Source organism: Anopheles coustani, chromosome 2 (genome assembly GCF_943734705.1).
Source record: "Anopheles coustani chromosome 2, idAnoCousDA_361_x.2, whole genome shotgun sequence".
Taxonomy (NCBI): Eukaryota; Metazoa; Arthropoda; class Insecta; order Diptera; family Culicidae; genus Anopheles; species Anopheles coustani.
Window position 1 is genome coordinate 91,183,383 of NC_071289.1, and position 20,103 is coordinate 91,203,485.

Here is a 20,103-nt window from a genome sequence, read left to right on the forward strand (position 1 = left end):
AATGTTACGCAAACCCCCATTCCTTGACGACATCAAACAATCCGTTGCATCCAACCAATCGGCCGGCATGCATCTTTGGAATATACATATTTTTTTTCTTTCTAATCAGTACGGGGAACGAAAAGTTGGCGGCAAATTAGTAACTGACCAAGGGCTACATTAGTGACACGGTGTCATTAATTATTTGAACCTTTCATTGAGCGCATGACTGGACGGTTTTTTCCCTTCTTCTTCGCTGGTCGGTTCCACCCTTCTCGAGGGGCGCGCACACGTGACAAAGTCAAAGTCAAGCTGAAAGGGAAGCATAGATTGCCTAATGCAGCATACATTGTGTGTCTGTGTCCGACTGAGCACCTTTTGCGCGGGGCTCAACACGAAGATGATGTTGAAATTAATTTTTCACATGTTTTCATGGTGTCTTCACAAAGCATAACATATTGCATAAAAATATAAGAATACCAAATTCGTACACTAAACATGTCATTGGATTAATTTTATAAAACTTTAACAAAACAGACGAATAAAATAGAACAAACTGAGATGAAAACGGAAAGGAAAGAAATGTAAGAAAATAATAGTCTTTCACAAAACGAACAAAACGAAAGTAAATTGGCATTAAACAAAGTGCGAAAAAGAATGCATGACTGTAAAACAAAAACCAAACAAATTAAAATGCAACTAAAAGCTAATCCTAACGAGACAACCGATTGTATCTGACACTCGATCGCCTCACTACCATCTCCGACGGACCGGATCCAGGTAGCTAGACATCGCCCGGACCAGTTCCCTTCCCACTCCTCCTTCTTCCGAGCCTCTCGTTTCCGTCGGTTGCAACCTCTCACTAATCTCTAATTAAATTTCACGCTACCGTTAAAACGCTGACCGTGAGGCGCTGGCCCGTCTTGGCTATTATTAGGGTGGCTCGTGACGAAGCCCCCCTGGGTGTCCCTTCCCTCCCCCCCGCTTCCCGGGCCTTTCGATCTCACGAATCCCTTGCCGCGCTCCCAACCCGGCGCGAGAAAAACACAAATGGCAATTCGGTTCCTCGCTGTGACCTCCAAATATGAGACGAAAAACAAAATCAAAGAGTAGATAAATAAAACAAACTCAAGAGCATTCCCTCTGAAGCTCCGTCCGAGGCGGCCGACGAGTCCGGCTGACATTGTCGGACGCCAGGCGGAGACGCCGGAGTTTGAAAGAAATGCCCCTTCGGACAGGGAGAAGGCGCCTCCGGTGGACGTTAAAAATTGGAATGCCCCCGATTGCGGCATTTCACCGCCACGGTTCGCGCACCCTGACTTTTCGTAGCCCGATGGCTGACCTTTGGATGGCGTGTCCGGCGTGGTGAGGGATTTCCCGCCCGAACCATGGGAAGCCTCCGCGACGAACAGAAAAAAAGAAACCATCGTCATCAGCGTCAGCATCACATCGTCCCTAGAGCGAGCGATCGTAACAACCCTAACCTTTCGCACATCCGCGGACACTCGGCGGTTGGGGCTGGCTTTTTTCCTTCCTTCGCTTCGGCGCGTCACTTTTCAATTTTCGACGTCTCCACCGACTGATAATCCTGCCCAGAACGCCTTCTGAGGGAGAAGACATTAATTCAAATTAACTGTCCGCTCGCTTGACGAATGCATTATCCATGTTCGGCAACCTAGGCGCCTCTTTTCCTCGGTTTATGGACGCGGTAGATAGATTTGTCAGCGGCTTTTCAAAACTCCACGCTTGGCTCATGCAAGGTTCCCATCTAGCCTTCAATGATCGATCGGGAGCCTTGATCATTTTTATCAGCACGATGAAATATATTCTATTGTCATTATTCTTTTTACAAACATTTTAACTTCAAACAACGTAAGTGCAAGATTAATTAAGCTGTTTTAAAACTTCTTGAAAAATTGAAACCCCCATAAACAAATTAAATTCAATTCGCTCTTTTTAATTTGTATAAATTCTTAAAGACAATTGAAAAAAATCCTCATATCCCTGAATAAATCTGTGAACAATAATCCTCCCACAAGCAGAAACCTACCGACCTACCCCAACATGCCCAAGACTCAGTAGGGGTCCAGTCTCGACGATGACAAATCGCGCCAAGTGCACAAACCATTTTCCCTCCACCGTCACAGGTACATTGGCGTCGTGCACTTTTCCGCCCGTGTACCCGTGGGTGCTCCGACTCCTCCTCGACCACAGCTGACCACCAAAACGAAGCTCCGCATCGAGGAGAGCATAAGCACGACGACGTCGACGACTTACTTTGCGCTTTGGTACGTGTATTTATTTGACTTTGACCGAATTAATAAAACATCATCATCATCATCATCATCATCGCCGCCGCCAACGTTTATTATTGGTGATGTGCATGTTTCATGCCTTCCAATGCTCGTTTTTCCTTGCCTTTTTTCCATTCATATTACTCCATCGCTTAACTTCGTTTGACCAAACCGCGATGCGTGTGTTCGTAAATGTAACCGAGGTGCGGACCTCGGGACAGGTATTGCTCTGCCGTTTGATGATATGCAAGAAAATACATGTAAAACGAATCTGCTTTTATTGTACACATTTTTTCACCTTGTCACCTGACACGCGACAAAATGCTCCATCGTCTTCACGACGCCCTCAGCGTGTTTTCTTGGTGAGCTTCTCGGGAGCACAAACGCAAACGTGACGATATGCCGGCCGTGTTGATTCCCCGTGTCCAATGTGGCCGCTCGGAAAACAATGGGTTGTGGTGGTGAAAAAGAAAGCTTCAAAAACGTCTCCGTTCGGTGACCATGGGGCAACCGTCTTGTAAGATAATGGAGATTGTTCACTGGACGAACTTATGTGAAGTACTCACAGCAAAGTATTTTCATCTAATTATTGTACAGAAATTTGAATATTGTATTGAACGACCGAATCAAGATAATCAAGTTGTCTCAAGAGACACAACACCCCTCCCACGAACAAAGTGAGGTCCATCTTCCGTATTCCCGTTGCGTTGACCACGCCGGATGAAACAAATAGCATATACCAAACTAAATAAAATCAACAGTTAAATATACATTTTCTCAGCCCTTTTTTCTTTAGGTCACCGGTTGTGCTCGCGGTTGCATGATGGTTTGGATCAACAGTGTCGCCTCCCGCTGGAGGGTGATGCCGGTTGTGATGTAAGGCTCAGGAGGGTTGAAGTTCAATTTCGTGGCGTACAAGTGCGAGCCCAGCTGTTGGGACCCGCTAATTGGCATCGCACCGTGCGGTAACGCCACGCGACAACACGTAGCAACTCAGCAGGTTGCAGCAGCGAACATATTGTCCTCACCGGGAGCAGGTGTAAGTGTATATAGCACAGATCAAATGTTTGCAGCTAGCCGGGACATGTTTGGACAGCGTGATTGCAGAAGAATCACTGTGTATGATCATTGGATTTTCACAAAACATGGCAATACAAACCATAAACTATCTATTGAACACTTTAATTATGAAATTTATTCGTGCGACCAACGTCTCTAACGTAGTAAAAAATTTTCAAGAGTACATTGATAAAATTATAGGGCTTTGAAAGTGTTTGGGTTGTGTGTTAAAACTCTAAAAGAAATTAAGAAGATCCTCCATCAACATTATACTCAGCTTAACAAAACGGCACAGTGTGAAGAGAAACCCTTAAATTATCACACAAGAAGCGGTGGTTTGTTTTTCATCAAACACTCTCTTCAGAAAAAACTGACCAGCAACAGCTTGCGTGTCTCATTGCTAGAGGCATCCCACAGACACATCTCCAAACTGCAGTACGCCTCGCCGGAGGCGCAACACTATCTGGGATCCGCCGTAAATCGTTAAGTGCACCGACGGGGGGAGGTCATCTTTTCTTGGCATTCCATGAACATGTCACCACGTAATCCCCTCCCATGTCTACAAAGCACTTGACAGACGAACCAGCGCCAAATTACATTGCACCGCTGGCGTACGTGTCGACGCAACTAAATTCGGTGTGCCCGACACATGCCCACGGTCAGCCGTACTCGCCTCCAATGCGAAGGTAATAATAATAATAATTTGACAAGATTTCGAACATACAAATTTGAAACGGTCCCCTCGAATTGGAGGCAATGTTGTGTTCATCCATTTAGTGATTGGTACGTGATGACATTGACTGGGGTTTCATTAGGTTGGTGCAGTACGTTGACGACATTAATAATGTGTAGTTCAGTTGAACTATTTTTGGTTTGGAATATTTTGGGTGTAAGTTGACTTACTCTCTGATGCAAAGACAAGGCAAATATGTTCATGCTAAACATACGCCCCTGTAGTTTCCATTCAATTTCATGCAAATCACTACCTGGTGAAGCCACACCCACAACAGCACACCTAACAAAGGATAATCCCTCAAAAAAACGATATGCCAACCCCAATTCTACTCCCTTCATGTTGTTTGATTGATTTCGAGTCCCTTCTCCGGCGGCAACGACTGTCGAACATCGCCAATGATGTTGTTCACCTCATAATCGCTACCTACACCCTTATGCGCGAACTCTCGCTTCTCGCGATCGCATCGTGATTTGCATATTTCACTGCCGGCAAATAAGCAAAACACTGGCGCGCCAATCTGCGCCAATACCATCAAAAACACCGCACCTGGAGCATAGGGCGAGCGCGCATAATTACCACCAGCAAACAACAACAGCAACACACAACAACCGCACCGGTGCTGGGTAAAAATAAAATGAAGAAGTTGGCAAGTGTGTGCCAAACCGGCGGGCTCGGAGGGAGGAGTTTGGGAAAGGGGATAGAAATACCACCCACCTCAACCCACTCAATTAACCGCGCCAGCAACAACAACAACAACAGCAGCAACAACAGACAACGCACGCGAACGCACTACAGGCGCAACCTTGGAAATGAGTTTTTCGGCACAGGTCAATCGATCACCGAATTTTTCGGCCGACAAACCCGCAGCGACCATTTTGCCGGCCGCGGAGTAGGTCAGTGAGTAGTACGCCACACCGACTCCTTCCACCCGGCCAGACATGGCGATGGGTGAGCAATTATAATAACACTTGTAATTTCGCTCCGCCTCGCCTTAAATCGCCTTTCGCCTAATGGAAGAAGCTGCAATGATGTGCAGGTGAAGAGATAAGAAGTTAAAGGAGAGAGCGTTCGTGAGGAGGGTAGAAGAATTGGAAAAAAAGCAATAGTTTATAAATATTCCCCAACATCGCTACTGTGCAGTCACATTTGCTTTGATAATGGAAAAACAGTTGAAAAATTCATAACTTAATTCATTTCGGTATTGCCATAGTTATTAACAGAAAAAGAAAGAAGTATGTTGAAAACAAATTGTTTACTTCAACGCTTTGCAAATGATTTTGAAACAATCATTTTCAGAAATAATGGTGTCACAAGTATACCATTTACTTGAACTCTCCCCTTTAAGACAACAACAGCTTAATTCGGTTTTAATGCAACGCGAAAGTAAAACCAGAAAACCAACAACCTTTTTTGCACCCAGAATTGTTAAAGGACAAAAAAAAGACCACCCATTCATGATCCGACATGACATTTTTATCCTGACTAATAACGATCATCGTTTGACATCGAAACCCTAATTGATTATGACCTTATGAACACTCGGCATTCATTTCAGCGAAGCTTATTGGCAACATGCAGCACAAGGAATGCAAACAGTAGTAAACAGAAGTCGCTGGATTTAAATTGAGATAATTGGAAGAAGGAATCATTCCCTTGATGTTGATTTGGACACATAAGAAGGAAATCGGTGCAATAATTCTTCAATAATAATTGAAACAGTAGTGCACGGAATTGAAATGCCAAAAACAACACACTCAAACGAGAAACAAAACTATTAAACTAGACTTAAACCAGATTAAAGACTATAGTCCAGAACACGGTGAATATACTGTACTTTAATCAGCAGGGATTCATTATGGACTTTCGATCATGCGAAGGCGCAAAACCAATTACCATAAAGAACACGGTGCAATTACCGCCAAACGTGCGTTTTGCACAAACTATTCGCCTACTGCGTATCGGGCGTCGCGCTGAAGAGACGATTATCCGGTCACAGTTTGGTAATTCCTGATTACTTCGTCCCCGTACCGAACCGTGCTCATTTGGTTTTCGCAGTGAAATACGACCGTTTCATCAACATCATCGAGAGCAGAGCAGGAGCCAAACTGATAGTACGTGTATTGATTTTATGTCTAATCATATCGGAACGATGGTAAAATGAGATCGTCGTCCTTCCGAGGCTGGTAACGAGCGACAAAGCGTTCTGATGCTGTCGATGTCGGGGGTGAGCAAGGAGATGTGCTTCCGGGAAAATCTTCGGTACAACCACAAAACCACCTTTCCGGAAACATCCATCAAAACCAAGACTTTACCGATGAGCAGGTGAACCCAGCTTCCTCTTACCTTTCTTACCGCTGTCGAGAAGTTCTAAATTTATCCACAGGATCTCAAAAGTTTCAAATCGACAACGGAAGACTTTTAAAGGCTTTCCTTTTCCAGTGCTGTGCTTACGAAATGTCGAAGCTAGAGGATATACTCCATCTTTGATAATTCGATACGGTCTGGGTGGACATAAATACTACCAAAAGAGGATGAGAAGAGTTTTGCAGTTCAAAAAGGTTACCCATTTCCGCCCACAACAACGCCCTCATTCCATTTAGGGCGGAATGTTTGTGAAGGAAAGTGAGTCAAAGTTTATGACCGTAAATTACGGAAATCGGCTTCTGAAAATTGTACGCAGCGCGCCAAACATGACCAGTGACGGCATTCGCAAGATTTGTGATATACTTTTCGCGTGGGACGTACTCCAGCGCGCTCCACATGATGGACAGCGACGTCATAATGTCAGCTTTTCCAACCCGAGAACCCCTCCAAACTCGAATGGTCGGGTTCGGGAAGCAAAGGGAAAGCGGAATGGTTTCGGTTTGAGTATGATTTATGGGGTAGCGTACTTTGTGTAGTAAAAACACCCCTTTCGCGACCACACCGGAACTTGGTGGTTGTACTTGACGAAAAGCGTCGCCTTGAGAAGTGATGCGATGTTCGTTGGCTGGAGTGCGTCCCGGGCAGGGAGCAGGAAGCGGTTCGGTATTAAATCATGGGTTCAACCCATGGCGCAAGGTTTCGCTCATCTCGGCCATGGTGAAGGAGAGCTGGCCCATTTTCCGTCGGCCGATCTGGGCCGTACCTTTCAGGCTTATTATAATTAACGGCTGAATGCTGGCGTCCGATTCTGGGATTTGTGTATCGAGTTGTTGTTGGGTTGTTTAGTGGAAGCTGTGCATATTATTTATTGGCACGGGACTGGAAAATATTTTAACTTTGACTCTCATTAAAGTGCCCAATACGTACACAAAATGGCGGAGGATATTAAATGGGAGATATATTTATACGGACAACCGTTCAGTTCGAATGCGCCGTTATCATTCCGGCAGTCCAGCAAACGAATAAACACACGAATTCCAAAGTTAAACACCATCGAGTGACCATTTGTCGGGGAACAACGGAACGTCCATCGCCAAACACCGAACCGTACCCAAACTAACCCACGCGGGGTTGGCCGTTTGCGCCACTCCGGTTGCTACAGACGAACAATATCGAATGTCGTACATCAGCAACCCAACGTGAACCTTGTGAAAACCATCTAGAAAACAAAAAAAAAACTGGACACTCCAAAACCGCTTCGAATGACGAATTTGTGTTGACACGGAAGTCACCGCGGTAAGTCGTGGAACATCATCGGTGGACCGCACGGTTGGGGCTATTGACAAATGTTTGACGAGTTGAAAACAGGGAATCCGAACGATTTACAAACATCCCGCCAAGCACCAAACCCCACCCACACACGCGATCCGTCAATAGATCGAGAAATCGAACGACAGAATTTTGCGGTGAATTATTGTTTGCTCGAAAAAGGTAAATGATGTGCAATGTAGTGTGCACGGAAAATTAATTCAGTCACCGTTTCAAGTTAGCAGTTTACACAAAATTTCCTTTTCAGGATATGCTAACATCATTGCTAATAAAATGTGTAAATTATTGAGTATCAAATTTAAGGAAATTTGAAACAAACCAAAACCACATCCAAATACTTGAGAAACCAACTAACTTGTCTTGGATGTTTAAAATCTCAAACAAATATTAAATAAATCTTTTCATTAATTGGGTTAGTTAATCCCAACACCTTACACCACTCCAAACGAACTAAAGTTGAGAAAATAAAACATTCAATCCATTATCGCACGCTCAACATCGTGACCATGGGGTGGACCAAAGAAAAATGTCTTCTTCCAAAAATGACACCGAAATGTAGATGTTTTGAAAAAGACGCAAAAAAAAGTAAAAATAAATCCCCTATCGTCCCACAACGGCACACACAATCAAACTTGCCAGCGTCGGCCTTAACCTTGGCCGTGGACTTGGATGACGAAATTTATATCTACGGCTTTGCAGCTAGTATTTCCATGAATCAGGAGTTGCGCATTTTTTGTTGATATTGACGTTTAAAACTAGTTTTTATAAAATCTTTGCGCACCAGATTGTACAAGAGATATAAGAATTAACTTCTTGTGGTTACTTATGCTGTTTAAGTTTTCGTGAACTTCTAAAATGTGGATAAACGTTACTTACGTAAGAAATGCAAACCGTGTTCTTGCGCCCGAGCTTCATCTTCCGGATGAGCGTCTGGTGGGGCTTCTGCTCCTCGCGGTTCGCACCGTAGTACAGCTCCCAGCAGCTCGGCTTGTTCTGGTGCCACTCGAGCAGCATCTTCTCCTTGTCGCCGAACTGCCCCGTGCGCCCCTTCCCGAGGCTCTCCATCAGGATGATGCGCTCGAGCGTGATGTTGCGCTGCAGCTGGCTGAAATCACAGTGCGCCATAGCGGCCCGCCCCGCACTACTATCACTGGCACTGTCGCCACCCTTCCCACCATCACCGTCACTACTGGCATCAGATTTGATTTTCACACGACTGCCACGTCTCACATCACCGCCATCCGCGGACGATCCCGCGTCCATCGGTGGCATTCCAATACTGACACTTCCCCGACCGGCCGATACCCCGACGAAACTCTCGTCGTCGTCGGAGTCGTTATCCTCGCCGTCTTCCGGCATATCGATGGCGACATTCGCATGGCCCCCGCCCGCCCGGTCGCAACCCCCGTACCGGCTGCAGATACGAATTTCGTCACTGTTGAGGTAGCGCTGCTGGCAGCACAACGAATGCGACCCGGCCAACGACGTAGACGCCGGTCCGTGCTGGAACAGCTGACAGCTGCGCACTTCCTGCGCGAACGGGTTCGGTGGACTGCGACGGTTGAGCACGAGGGCGGCCGCCGTGGGTAGTGCTGCCGGAGGGCGACCGCTAGGGTAGTGCCTCGGCCCTTCGCCTTCCATCGGTGGCATGACCTGATAGTAAGGTAGTTGGGATTCCGACCCTACGGACACTATACTTCCATACGGCAAACCGGCGGCACCTCCCGAACGATCCAGCAGTTCGTAGTCGTGCTCGAGACTCATGATTGAGCCGGATCGAGATCGGTTACGCTGCTCCACCGCATTCTGCACCGCGACCACCTTCGGTTCCCGCGACATACCCCGGCAGAAGCGCTTGATTTCGTTCTCGTTCTTCTGGTTCATCGTGCGCAAGTACCCGTCGAGGTCCGCCTTCAGGATGGCGATATTCTTCTCCAGCTCCGTCTCGCCACTTGCCGGCGGCCCGACAAGCGTGGAGTTTGCAAACGGATTCCCCGAGCTCGGCACTCGCTGCGACGGTTGATCCTGCTGTTCAGCGTTACGCTGCTCGAGCAGAGTGTTGAGCTTGCCCCGAATCTGCTCGAGAATGTTGCGTGTGTTGTGGAACTCGAGATATTCCTCGTACTGTGACTTCTTCCGAACGTGCCCCTGTTCCCCGGGACCTTGGGCGACTTCACCTGCGGCACCGTTCGCCCCATGCGCATACTGCTCGTTGTCCGTGAGTGACGAAAGCGAGGGGCTTTCGAAACCGATCAAATTCTGACTGCTGTGGTTCGCCATCCGGAACGATTCTAGGTTGATGTCCATCAGTGAGTCGTCGGTATCGAGCGGCCAAATGGGTCGCGGAATCTGCCCATCAATCCCCTCCATGATGACGGACAAGGGTTGCTCCGATGGGTCCGGAGGGTCTTCCACCGGTTGCAGTTGACCAGCTTCTGTGCAGGACTGGTCCTGCGCACCACACTCTTGGACTCCGGACACACCAAGTGACTGCTGCTGCTGCTGCACTACAGTCGCACGGAGGACACTAATCTGCACCGGAGCTGCAGGAGACGCTAGCGAGGAGGGATAGTAGTACTGCTCCAAGCCCCGCACGTTGCGCTGCAACTCCGACAGCTCCTGGTCGTTCTTACCCCGTCGCTTCCTATCACAGTTCGCTGGAGCCACACTCGCGGACTCCTCACTTCCGACCACCGGCGGCTGTCTCTTCAACGCAGGCAGCCCTTGGCGATCCTTGCCCACGTCGAGAGCCTGCGTGCGCGGACAACGGTCAATCGGTTCGCAGTAGATGTGCTCGTCCACCAGGGAACCACCGGTCGAGTAGAGGTTCGTGCTGTAGTACCCCGACGAGCCGCTCTTCTCGGTCGAGTAGTGTGAGGTAGAGTTTACGCGTTCACGGCTCGGCGGCTTCCCCACGACGACCTCATCCACCGCATCCGGTCCACCACTGGGAAGCGACTTCTCGCCGCGAAGCATGGCCACGGGCACGGACTGAGCCGGGCGATGGAAGTCGGTTGCCACGCGGGACTCCGTCGGGGCCGCATCGTCCGGTTTGCACTGCACGTCCTCGTTCCGCGGCTGCTGCTGGTGTCCACCGTACTCGGTGCCGTCTTTGGCAGCTGCTCCGTCCTCAACAACAGTACTCTTGTTCACACTGGAGGGAAGAGAAGAAATTAAGATTTTTAAATAAAATTCTCTCGTGAACCAGCGATTATGAGATGAACTTATATCTATCAGCCTATATCTATTTTTTGGTCGCGCACTCCGGAGAGTGGTTCCACGATTTCTATCTTCTGGAAGTTGTGCTAATCGCTGTACGCAAGGAAAAGAGAGCTGACTGGTCTTTTTCGTGAAGGGTCACTTTGATCCCACCACTTCGTGATTTGCCTTGGATATTGCTTACAAATATCTTATGATAACTCCGCCATTCTCAAACCTGTGTTGGGGTAAGAGGTGGGACTCATCATCATCATCAGAGGTCTGTCTCACTGACAATAAATGTTAAACCCACACAGCAATGTAATAATCCAAAAGTATCGTCCCACAAATCATCAAACTTTGAGTTCGAGTTATTTTAAGTACGCTACACCACAACTCCCGTCAAACCGCAGAAGTTGCTAGAAAACAAGTATCCGATAGCGATGGGAACGGAGAAAAACTGGTTGCAGGAAAGCAATCGCGGTGCGACGTCCGGTACCGGTTTGGAGGGTGGAAACTGCCTGCAACGAGATGCACCCGCGTAGCGGGGAGGGAAAGGAAAACCACCCAACGGCTGCAGTGACACCATTTCGCGCCGCGGTCGCCCTAGTCCCTCCAGTTACCAGCGTGGAGAGAAGGTCCAGTCAATGAACCTAAACCTGACGGGGACGGGGAGGGAATTGGAGGAGATACACTTTTCCGAGGTGCTCGAACGACTAATCTTAGAAACGACTTATCTTGTATGTGTAAGTTACTGAGGCCACACGGACCACTTCCACTGAACAACTTTTAGTTGGGGGATTTCAAGAAGAAGAAAAAAAGGAAGCAAAACCAATGCTCATTAGACTTTAGTCAGTGAAAGTACGACCAGCGCACTATGGAGCGAAAAGAGCAAATTGCCGGGATAAAATTCAGAATCAAATGTTTTGCAATTTTTTCATTGTAATATCGTGTAATACTATTATATTACACGAAATTATGATGTTTCGGGACAATCCCGCCAGGTGGCGCTGCAAAAACCTCATATTTTTGGAATTTTCTATGGGTGCATTATTTTTTAATTTTTTTTTTTATACTAACTTAAAGATTTTTTAAAGTTTGATATAAAACAAACTAAATTTACTACAAACTTCCATTCAAAATATTGTCATCTGGAATATAATTGATATTCAAAGCATCTAACGCGGACATAACGTCTCCTAACGAAGAGCTACTATCTGAATATTCTGAACTTGTACCATCATCTTCTTGGGTTTGAATTGGCAAGGGACTGTTACTATTTGAGGAGCTGTAATCTACGAAGAATGTTTTTACTGCGTCTGGGTATGGAATTTGTTTTTTATTTTTCAACGATTTAGCCAGAGATATTGTTGAAATGTATGGATCGGATGATTGTAATGCTCTCATAAAAATGTCTTTAATATTGAATTCTCGTGACATTTTACGGGCGTGTTCTCTTCTATCCCTTCTGTATATTTTATTTCTACCTTCTGCTGCTTCCTCTCCTAAGGATCCCAATGGAGCTGGGGCATTTACAATGATTTCACCTACATGCGCAAGAACTTTATGGACAGTGGAAGGCATTTTGTACCAATTGTACAAAATGTATGTAAAACTTGTATGTATCTTTGCAATATAGACTAATAGTTTTTGGATTTAAAGGCTGTGAACAGTTGATGGCTATTAAAATATTTCGAAACCTTTCTATGAGTTCTGTTTCTATTTGCAAAATATCGCTCAATTTTTCTATGTTTGAAAAAGCCCGACGACAAACATTTCCCGTCGTACTATTTCCACCCATTTGCCTTGGTTCATCTACTTTTACACCAAATTCCTTGTACATCTTTTCCAATACAATTTTTTTTCGATCATTGTACATGCTTTTAAAATTTTTAGTAACCTTCCATTTTTTAAATTCAATTCTGTACGAAATGTGAAGCAAGCATTCGAAAAATCTGATCCAACAGTGCAGTGGAGATATTCCATAAGATAAATTCTCAGAAGTTGGAATAAATCCATTTTCTAAGTGCTCTACACTGTTCATTTCGGTTGGTTTTGCACCACATATACAACATGTTTGCATAGATAGAGTGTCGGTTAAATATGCCAAAATTTTTCCATCAATTAAACTCATGTAAAATGAATAGTTTACCGTCACATTACTTGTTTCATTTAGCTGAATTGTATAAGGAACTAACCTGGTTATTTGGCTTTTGATTTCGTCTACTGTTTGTAAAACTTTTTCTTTTGACTCTTTCGCAAACTCGATCACAATTGGCCTGCAAAACCTAACACTTTGAGGCATCAAGTTTATCCAGATGATATCTGAATCGTCACTGATGAACGAAAGACGGATAGGCGTTAATGCCGATACTAATAAATCACTGTCTGATGCAGTATTTTCTCCGGAACCATGAAGCGGTTGATTGTAAATGCTGCGTCCACTAGATCCGTCAATGCCCCACGAGCACAATAATACGACGCTTAGTGAATCACACAAAGAAGATGAAAGGTGTCGCAAGATTTCTGCCTTTTGTATTTCAATTATTCTACACGCAGTGTGATTAACCAACTCTTGTAGATTAACTTCAGCTTTTGTTTCACTAATAGAAATAAAATCTTCACTTGGTGCGCAGGTTTTTTTAAGTTTGTTGATTTGGTAATATGACGGAAAAACTTTTTTTGATACTTTATGCAAATCATTATACTGGGATTTTGAGAAACTATTGTCTATAAAACATGCCAACGCTTCTTCGGCAGATACTAAAACATCACTTTTGGTTGTCATTGGCATAACACTTGAAGGATTTTTCAAAAACATGTCTATCATACTCATCAGCCTTAACTGCTTTTCTTTAAAAGCTAACAACCTCACTGAGTATAATTCCTTTTCGAGATTGCCGTTGATATCTGTCTCTTTGGCCACACTTCGACGTTTATTCCTCACGCAGAGATCATTAAACTCTTTTTTTGGCCGTCCACGACTTTTGTTTTCCGTATAGGCACTAATGTCAAATGGTTTGTTCAACCAGATTTTCGAATCCTTTTGAAAATTCTTCGAGTTTCTAGCACATTTCTTCAATCTAGCCTTGAAACTTTTTTCCAGTATCATCAACTTATTAGTCACTTTCAATTTATCACACGGTTTGATGCTTACTTTACTTTCAATGAACTGTAAAGCATACCCAATGTTTTCCTTGCAAGAAGCATTGTTTTTCAAAACGTTTATGATATCATTGATTATAAAGGAACCCATCGTGAAATTATTAAATCAATCTCAGATAGATTATTTACTTGAAAACTAAAAAAACGTTGTTCGTTCTCCAAGGAGCTTTCTGACAATTGGTGTTTATGCTGTTCAAGGTAAAGCTTGAATGATGTTTTTATAAACGAACGTATGTTATATATGTATCTTTTCAAATGCATACCGCTATGGTATGCCGTTCGAAGGTCAAAATTTTAACATCTACCTTAGCTGTTACTGTATGGTTAGGGTATATTGTTTTCAAAAGCAAATATTATCAAATATTTGTGTTCACTTCTATGAGTTATCCACCCACAATTAGCGGCGTTTTACCATTAGGGTAGAAAAAGAGTGACAGGTATATCTACCCAAAATTCACGGCTTTTACAGGTAAGGGTACAAACAGAACAAAGTGTTAGTGTAGGGTACATTTATTATTATTTATTATTTTAGTGTAGGGTACATTATTCCGAGGAATTTTGGGTATAAAAAAATGGGTTTGTGAGCTGTAGAACAAGTAAAAGCGACCTGATACATTCAAAGCAAACCAAACCAAGTTTCATTCTTTGCCAGTGACTTGGCTTGTCTTTCCCCTTTTATGTGATGTTCAATCACTACCCTGCTTCACATTTTTCATTGAATGAGAATTTCAAATTTGAATGCATTGAATGAGAATTCATATTTCTTACCACACATGATGCTGCATATGGCATGATGGAGGCGCCTAGTAGCTGATAAACTATAAGCTTCACATCTAAAGTACAGAATAACGTAAAGATGCGCGCGTATGCGCAAAAAAAACTATCATTTATTGTTACAAAACATTCTAGGCTATAAGTGGGTATGCATCATATTACAATCTTTCGCAATCCTTAGCGATGGCATAAGGTTAAAAACAGAAAATTGAAAAATTTTCCGGGAGTTTTGCGAAACAATGCTTAATATTTTGTGACATTCAATTTCAATTAGCTTAAACTGTCAATAATTTTAAAGCTTGATAATAAACCTTTCCAAAACTGTGCTTGGAATCCGATTCCGACCATTATTATAGGAGTTACAGACCTTCAAAATTGATGGATTTTTTTCAATTTTTCACGCAATATTTTCACAAATCTTGACTTTGAGAGGCTGTTTCTCAGAACCTGGAAGAGCAGAGGCTCTAGTTTTTGGGTCATTTCTTAGTTTCATCTTGTAGTTTAAGAAAACATGTCTCTTTTTTCTGAAATCCAAAAATGAATTTTTGATTTTTATCCCGGCTTCGCTCCATCGTGCAGCGGTCACTCGCGCACTGGCTGGCCTGGTTGGCCGCGAAATCCGCAAACTATTAGATATGTCGATCGGCTCACAGAAAAAAGAGCAACACGTATTAATAAAATAATATCGATCGATTCGAGAGAGGCGTTAGATTTGCATATTTTAGATCCCAAAACCGGTGGACGGAGTGTAGCTTACGCAACACACATGTTTTCGAAAGGCGAGGATCATTCCTAGCGATCCTGAGCACGATGTCGAGCGCGAGGTGGGTCGCCCGGCAAGGCCGCCGAACTCGAGTGTCATTGCCTGCTGCGAGGGACCAGTTCTGGAGGAGATTGAGTCTCGTTTGATTGTTTGTTTTTTTTTTCTCATCACGACCAAATAGCAAGAAAGAATTCATTGCTAATTATTAAGCAACCGCAACACGTTTGACGAATGCTTTCATCAAGGCAAATTAGAAGTAGCCAGTTAATTCCGGATGTAGCTAGTATTAATCAATAGCTTACGTGTCTTACCCTCTGTTTTCAAATCCAAGTAAAACAAAAACATTCTGCTATAAAAAACGAAAGTAGGCGAAATATGGTCACGATTTGAAAAGTTGATCATCGAGAAATTTGGATTGAGTAACTTTAACTAATAAATACCACAACGCATAAAAGTTGCAAGAATTGAAGTTCTGATCACTGCTTCTCGAATAGCTTTTCTTAATCGTCACATCGTTTTTAGGTCGCCAAAAGGAAACGGACTAAAACAATAAAAAGATACGAACTAACACACATCGTTTGACCTAACAGGAAGTAGTTCAAGAACCAATATCTCTTCCAAACACTCTCTGCAACATCCTTGGAAACGGTTCGCTCGAGCTTGCTCTTTTTTTCTCCTCTTCAATCATCCCCGTTGGTGTACGCTTTTCTTTTTCCATTCCACGCGTTCACTCCCGGCGCAAGATACTTTCTCGTTTCGGTTCGGTTTCACTTACAGAATGCAATTTCCGTAGTGCAGTGAAGAGGGATCGCAAACACCGAACGCAAACACCGTTCCGTGTCCTTACTGCTTGCTTTTTCCGTTATTTCTTAGGAAGCGAGCAAGAAACTCAACGGCACCGTCGCAGCTGAACTTTCCATCCTATGTTGTACTACCGATGTGATCTGGTTGTTCGGTGAAGTGTAAGCCAAAGGCCAACAACACGGGGCACTTGATGTTGAGGTTTTTCCTTTGATATTCACAGAACCAGAACCACCGGCTAGGGTGAAATGCAGTGCATCATGTACTCACTACACAATTTTGATTGGCACAAAACAAGAAAATCTTTATTACACACCCACAACAATGTGAAACAATCCGTTGTTGGCAAATGTACATGAATTCTCACAGATGATTCGTTGGGTTTTGTGGAAGAAAACGACCGTTCAAAGTCGATACCATTCAACAGCGTTCTTCACTGTCCAACAAACAATCACACAGAAGTCCTAGATACACCGATACAATATGTTGCCATTTTCCACTCGACCTATCACAACACTTGGCTTGCGAGCCTCAACCGAACGGCCCCACGCAACAGTCGGCACTGGAAGCTCCTTCACTTTCACGCCACGCTAGACACCGCAGAAGACAGGCGGGCCAAAGCAAGCAGAAGCTGGAACCCTTTCTTTTGCCGTCGTTCACGGCGACGTTCCTTGGACCAAGCGCTGGGCAACCGGGGGCGCGTCATCGACCGCCGGTCCACCGCGGAAAGTGGAAAATGGCAAGCGCAAGGGGAAATGAAGGTTAGAAGCAAGAAGTGCCGGATGGTGAAAACGGGATTGTGGGTTTTTCTTCCTTCCGCTCCGGGGGAGGAAGGTTTGTTCAGTGTTCCAATTTTCACTCTCATTGCATTCACAGCAATCCGCGCGAGGAACGACTGGTTTTGTCGGTTTTCATCCCAGTAGAATGCTTTTGGAAAGAGTTGGTTTCATATACTGAAGAGAAGTAGGAATTTACAACCTATAACGAGAGGACAAAATTTTGAAAAACATGTAACAACGGACAGAGTTAAAAGGAACAACTTGCACATGCACCGTAAAAACAAAATAAGCAAATGCAAAAACAAATGTCGAAAGGCGGAGAGAGCAACTGCATCATTCGTCTCCAGTTTGCTGCTAAAACCCCATTAGACGATTTTCGTTACGGGAATAGTTTCTGCCGTGGGATTGAAATACTAACCACGTACGGTAAAAAGGAAAGTGAACCTTCCGGATCATGCCTGGTTTCCACCGGAGGAAAAGGTACGGTGATACTTGAAGCGTTAGAAGCCCTACGAGATGAAGCATACAAAATGGGAGGTCCGTATGGTATTTCACTAAACAAAGGTCGCTTTAATTGATTTATGAATAAATATCTTTCATAATTCTATTACGTTTTTTTTTATTTTTAAAGTATAAAATACACTTCCTTTTCCTTTTCACAATCTTACGTATTGCAATAAACTAAATGCTTTCATAATGAATGCATACACTTTCACTGATCATGCTTTTAAACGAAACAAACACTTGCAATACCGAGCTTTCCAGTTTCTCCGGATATGCCACCCGGTTCTGGGTTGCATTTCTCGACTTTGGATTTCCTCCTAACATTTCTTTCTATCGATATCAAACTCGGGAATCCGGATACTTCCACTGTCTCCGATCAAAGGCAACAAAATTTGTAGGTCAACATCACCGTCACAAACCCAACCAAGGAGCGTCGAGTGGAGCCGGTTTCTTTATCTGCACTTGCATTTTCACCAATGATCGCCCCGGTAAGATGTGAACCAACTATATTTCCTGTACCATACGTACATTTCACTTTTTTTTCGCCATCCCCCCCTCGTCGGTTCGCAGATACGTGTTTGGGATGATCTTGGAAACTTGCGCCTCACGGTTGCGAAGAGTAGGTCATCGGAATGGCATCATTGAATGGTACAAACAGTGAAGTGAAAACATCATTAGACACCATGCTCCGTCGGAGCACGCTCTGATCATGATCGGTTTGATCGATGCTGCTCCACATTCGATTCGATCCTATCCTTACGCAGCGATCGGATGGCTAATGAATGAAAATCAACTATTTTGCGTTATTTTTCACCAACGCAATACGCACGCTTCACGGAGAAGGTGAATAGATCGATTAAAGTAACAAACTTTCAACCCACATCCCGGCGGTGGAGAAAGTGTAAGAAGAGAGTGAAAATTATCACAAATGTATAATTAAATCCAAATGAGCATTTTATACAAACCATGTCAGCAAACACAAAGCAGAGTTTTGTTACTCCCACTACAAAACAAGTGCTTTGTTAGACTCAACAAAATACTCAAACAAAACTTTATCGTTAAAAGAAATCTCTAATAAACCAACAAGACCAATTTTGAACTGAGATTGATCACCTTGCCTTTCTTTACAAGCCGGAGACAGAAAATACACTCCATTTCCATTTATTTAGATATTTCCACCTTTCCACCAGTCAGTGCAGAGTGTGCAGAGCAGAGGAAAAGCATTTTCTGCATCGGTGACTCGAACGGCAGTAGATTTACGATCGCTAAAAGACGGCATTAAGGATGGGCGGGAAACTTTTCGATGACATTGAAAATGTCTTTTCACGACAAAAACAAACGACCACCGCTTGTGGGTTTCTCCTTGTGTAGGAGAGAAATTTACAAACCCCACACATACTTGTGCCAGCACGGTTGGTTCGCTTTTTGGGAAACCTTAAATTTTCTCCCGTTTTCGCCTTCTCCGTCGACGTTGCGCCGGTGACAATCGTTACAAATTGTTTGGAGGCTTTCTCGCCGACGGCTGCACCAATTGCTGCATCGGTGCACTTCTTGGCCGTGGGAAGAAAGATTGCCTGTCAACTGCACAAAAGAAACCAATTTCCGAGCCGCCCGAGGAAGGCGCTGGCGCTTCCTACGGTGCAGGAAGGGTGAACAGTTTTCCGGTATCTTGCCGAACGTGCCAAGATGTTCAAAAGATGCGTTTGGAGTGTGCTATTATGTGGAGGAAGTGTATGATGATGTAACCGAGTGCACATGGGAGAATGTTTGTCGAAAAGCAGGCACGGAAAAAACCCTCTGTTACCATCAACAAAACACAGTGTTCAATTGCTCCCTTTGTACAATGCCTTATGGCTGTTCAAACAAGCAGATGGAATTTACTTATACGCCCATTCATTGAGCACATGCATGAATTGAAACATTATCAAATAAAACTATCCAAATCTGTTAAATTTATTTGCTAGACAGTTACACTTTATGAACATTACTTATGTTTCCAATTTATTCTTGCTCATTGTGGTTATTTAATGTAATTGTGCAAGATTTAAAAAAATTAGTCTTCGTTTTCATTTCAATAGGTTTCAAACCAATCAGTAAACATATTTTTCCAGTTTTAAAATAAGTTTTAAATAAATGGAGATATTAAATTATAATATTCCATGGGATGGACTTTAGGAAACCTAAGTTAATAACGGAGTATGTTAGGTCATTCTTCAGTGTTAAGCTATCTTTATGTTCAAATACCAAGGCAACACATTGACGCCTTAACGTTCCGGATCAGTTACATTTGAGATCAGGAATTCGGTAGCACAAACCAATACCATGCAATAAATGCATGCAGAAAAGCACCTTCAATTT

General features: G+C 44.0%; 1 protein-coding gene across 1 annotated transcript in view; it reads right to left on the reverse strand.

The window, feature by feature from the left end:
- The window catches only part of LOC131262052 (uncharacterized), a 54,823-nt gene that overhangs the window by 18,970 nt on the left and 15,750 nt on the right, over nt 1–20,103 (reverse strand). The window contains exon 3 of the mRNA XM_058263965.1: nt 8,638–10,915. Coding sequence (XP_058119948.1) covers nt 8,638–10,915 — 2,278 coding nt within the window. The remainder of the gene's footprint in view (nt 1–8,637; nt 10,916–20,103) is intronic.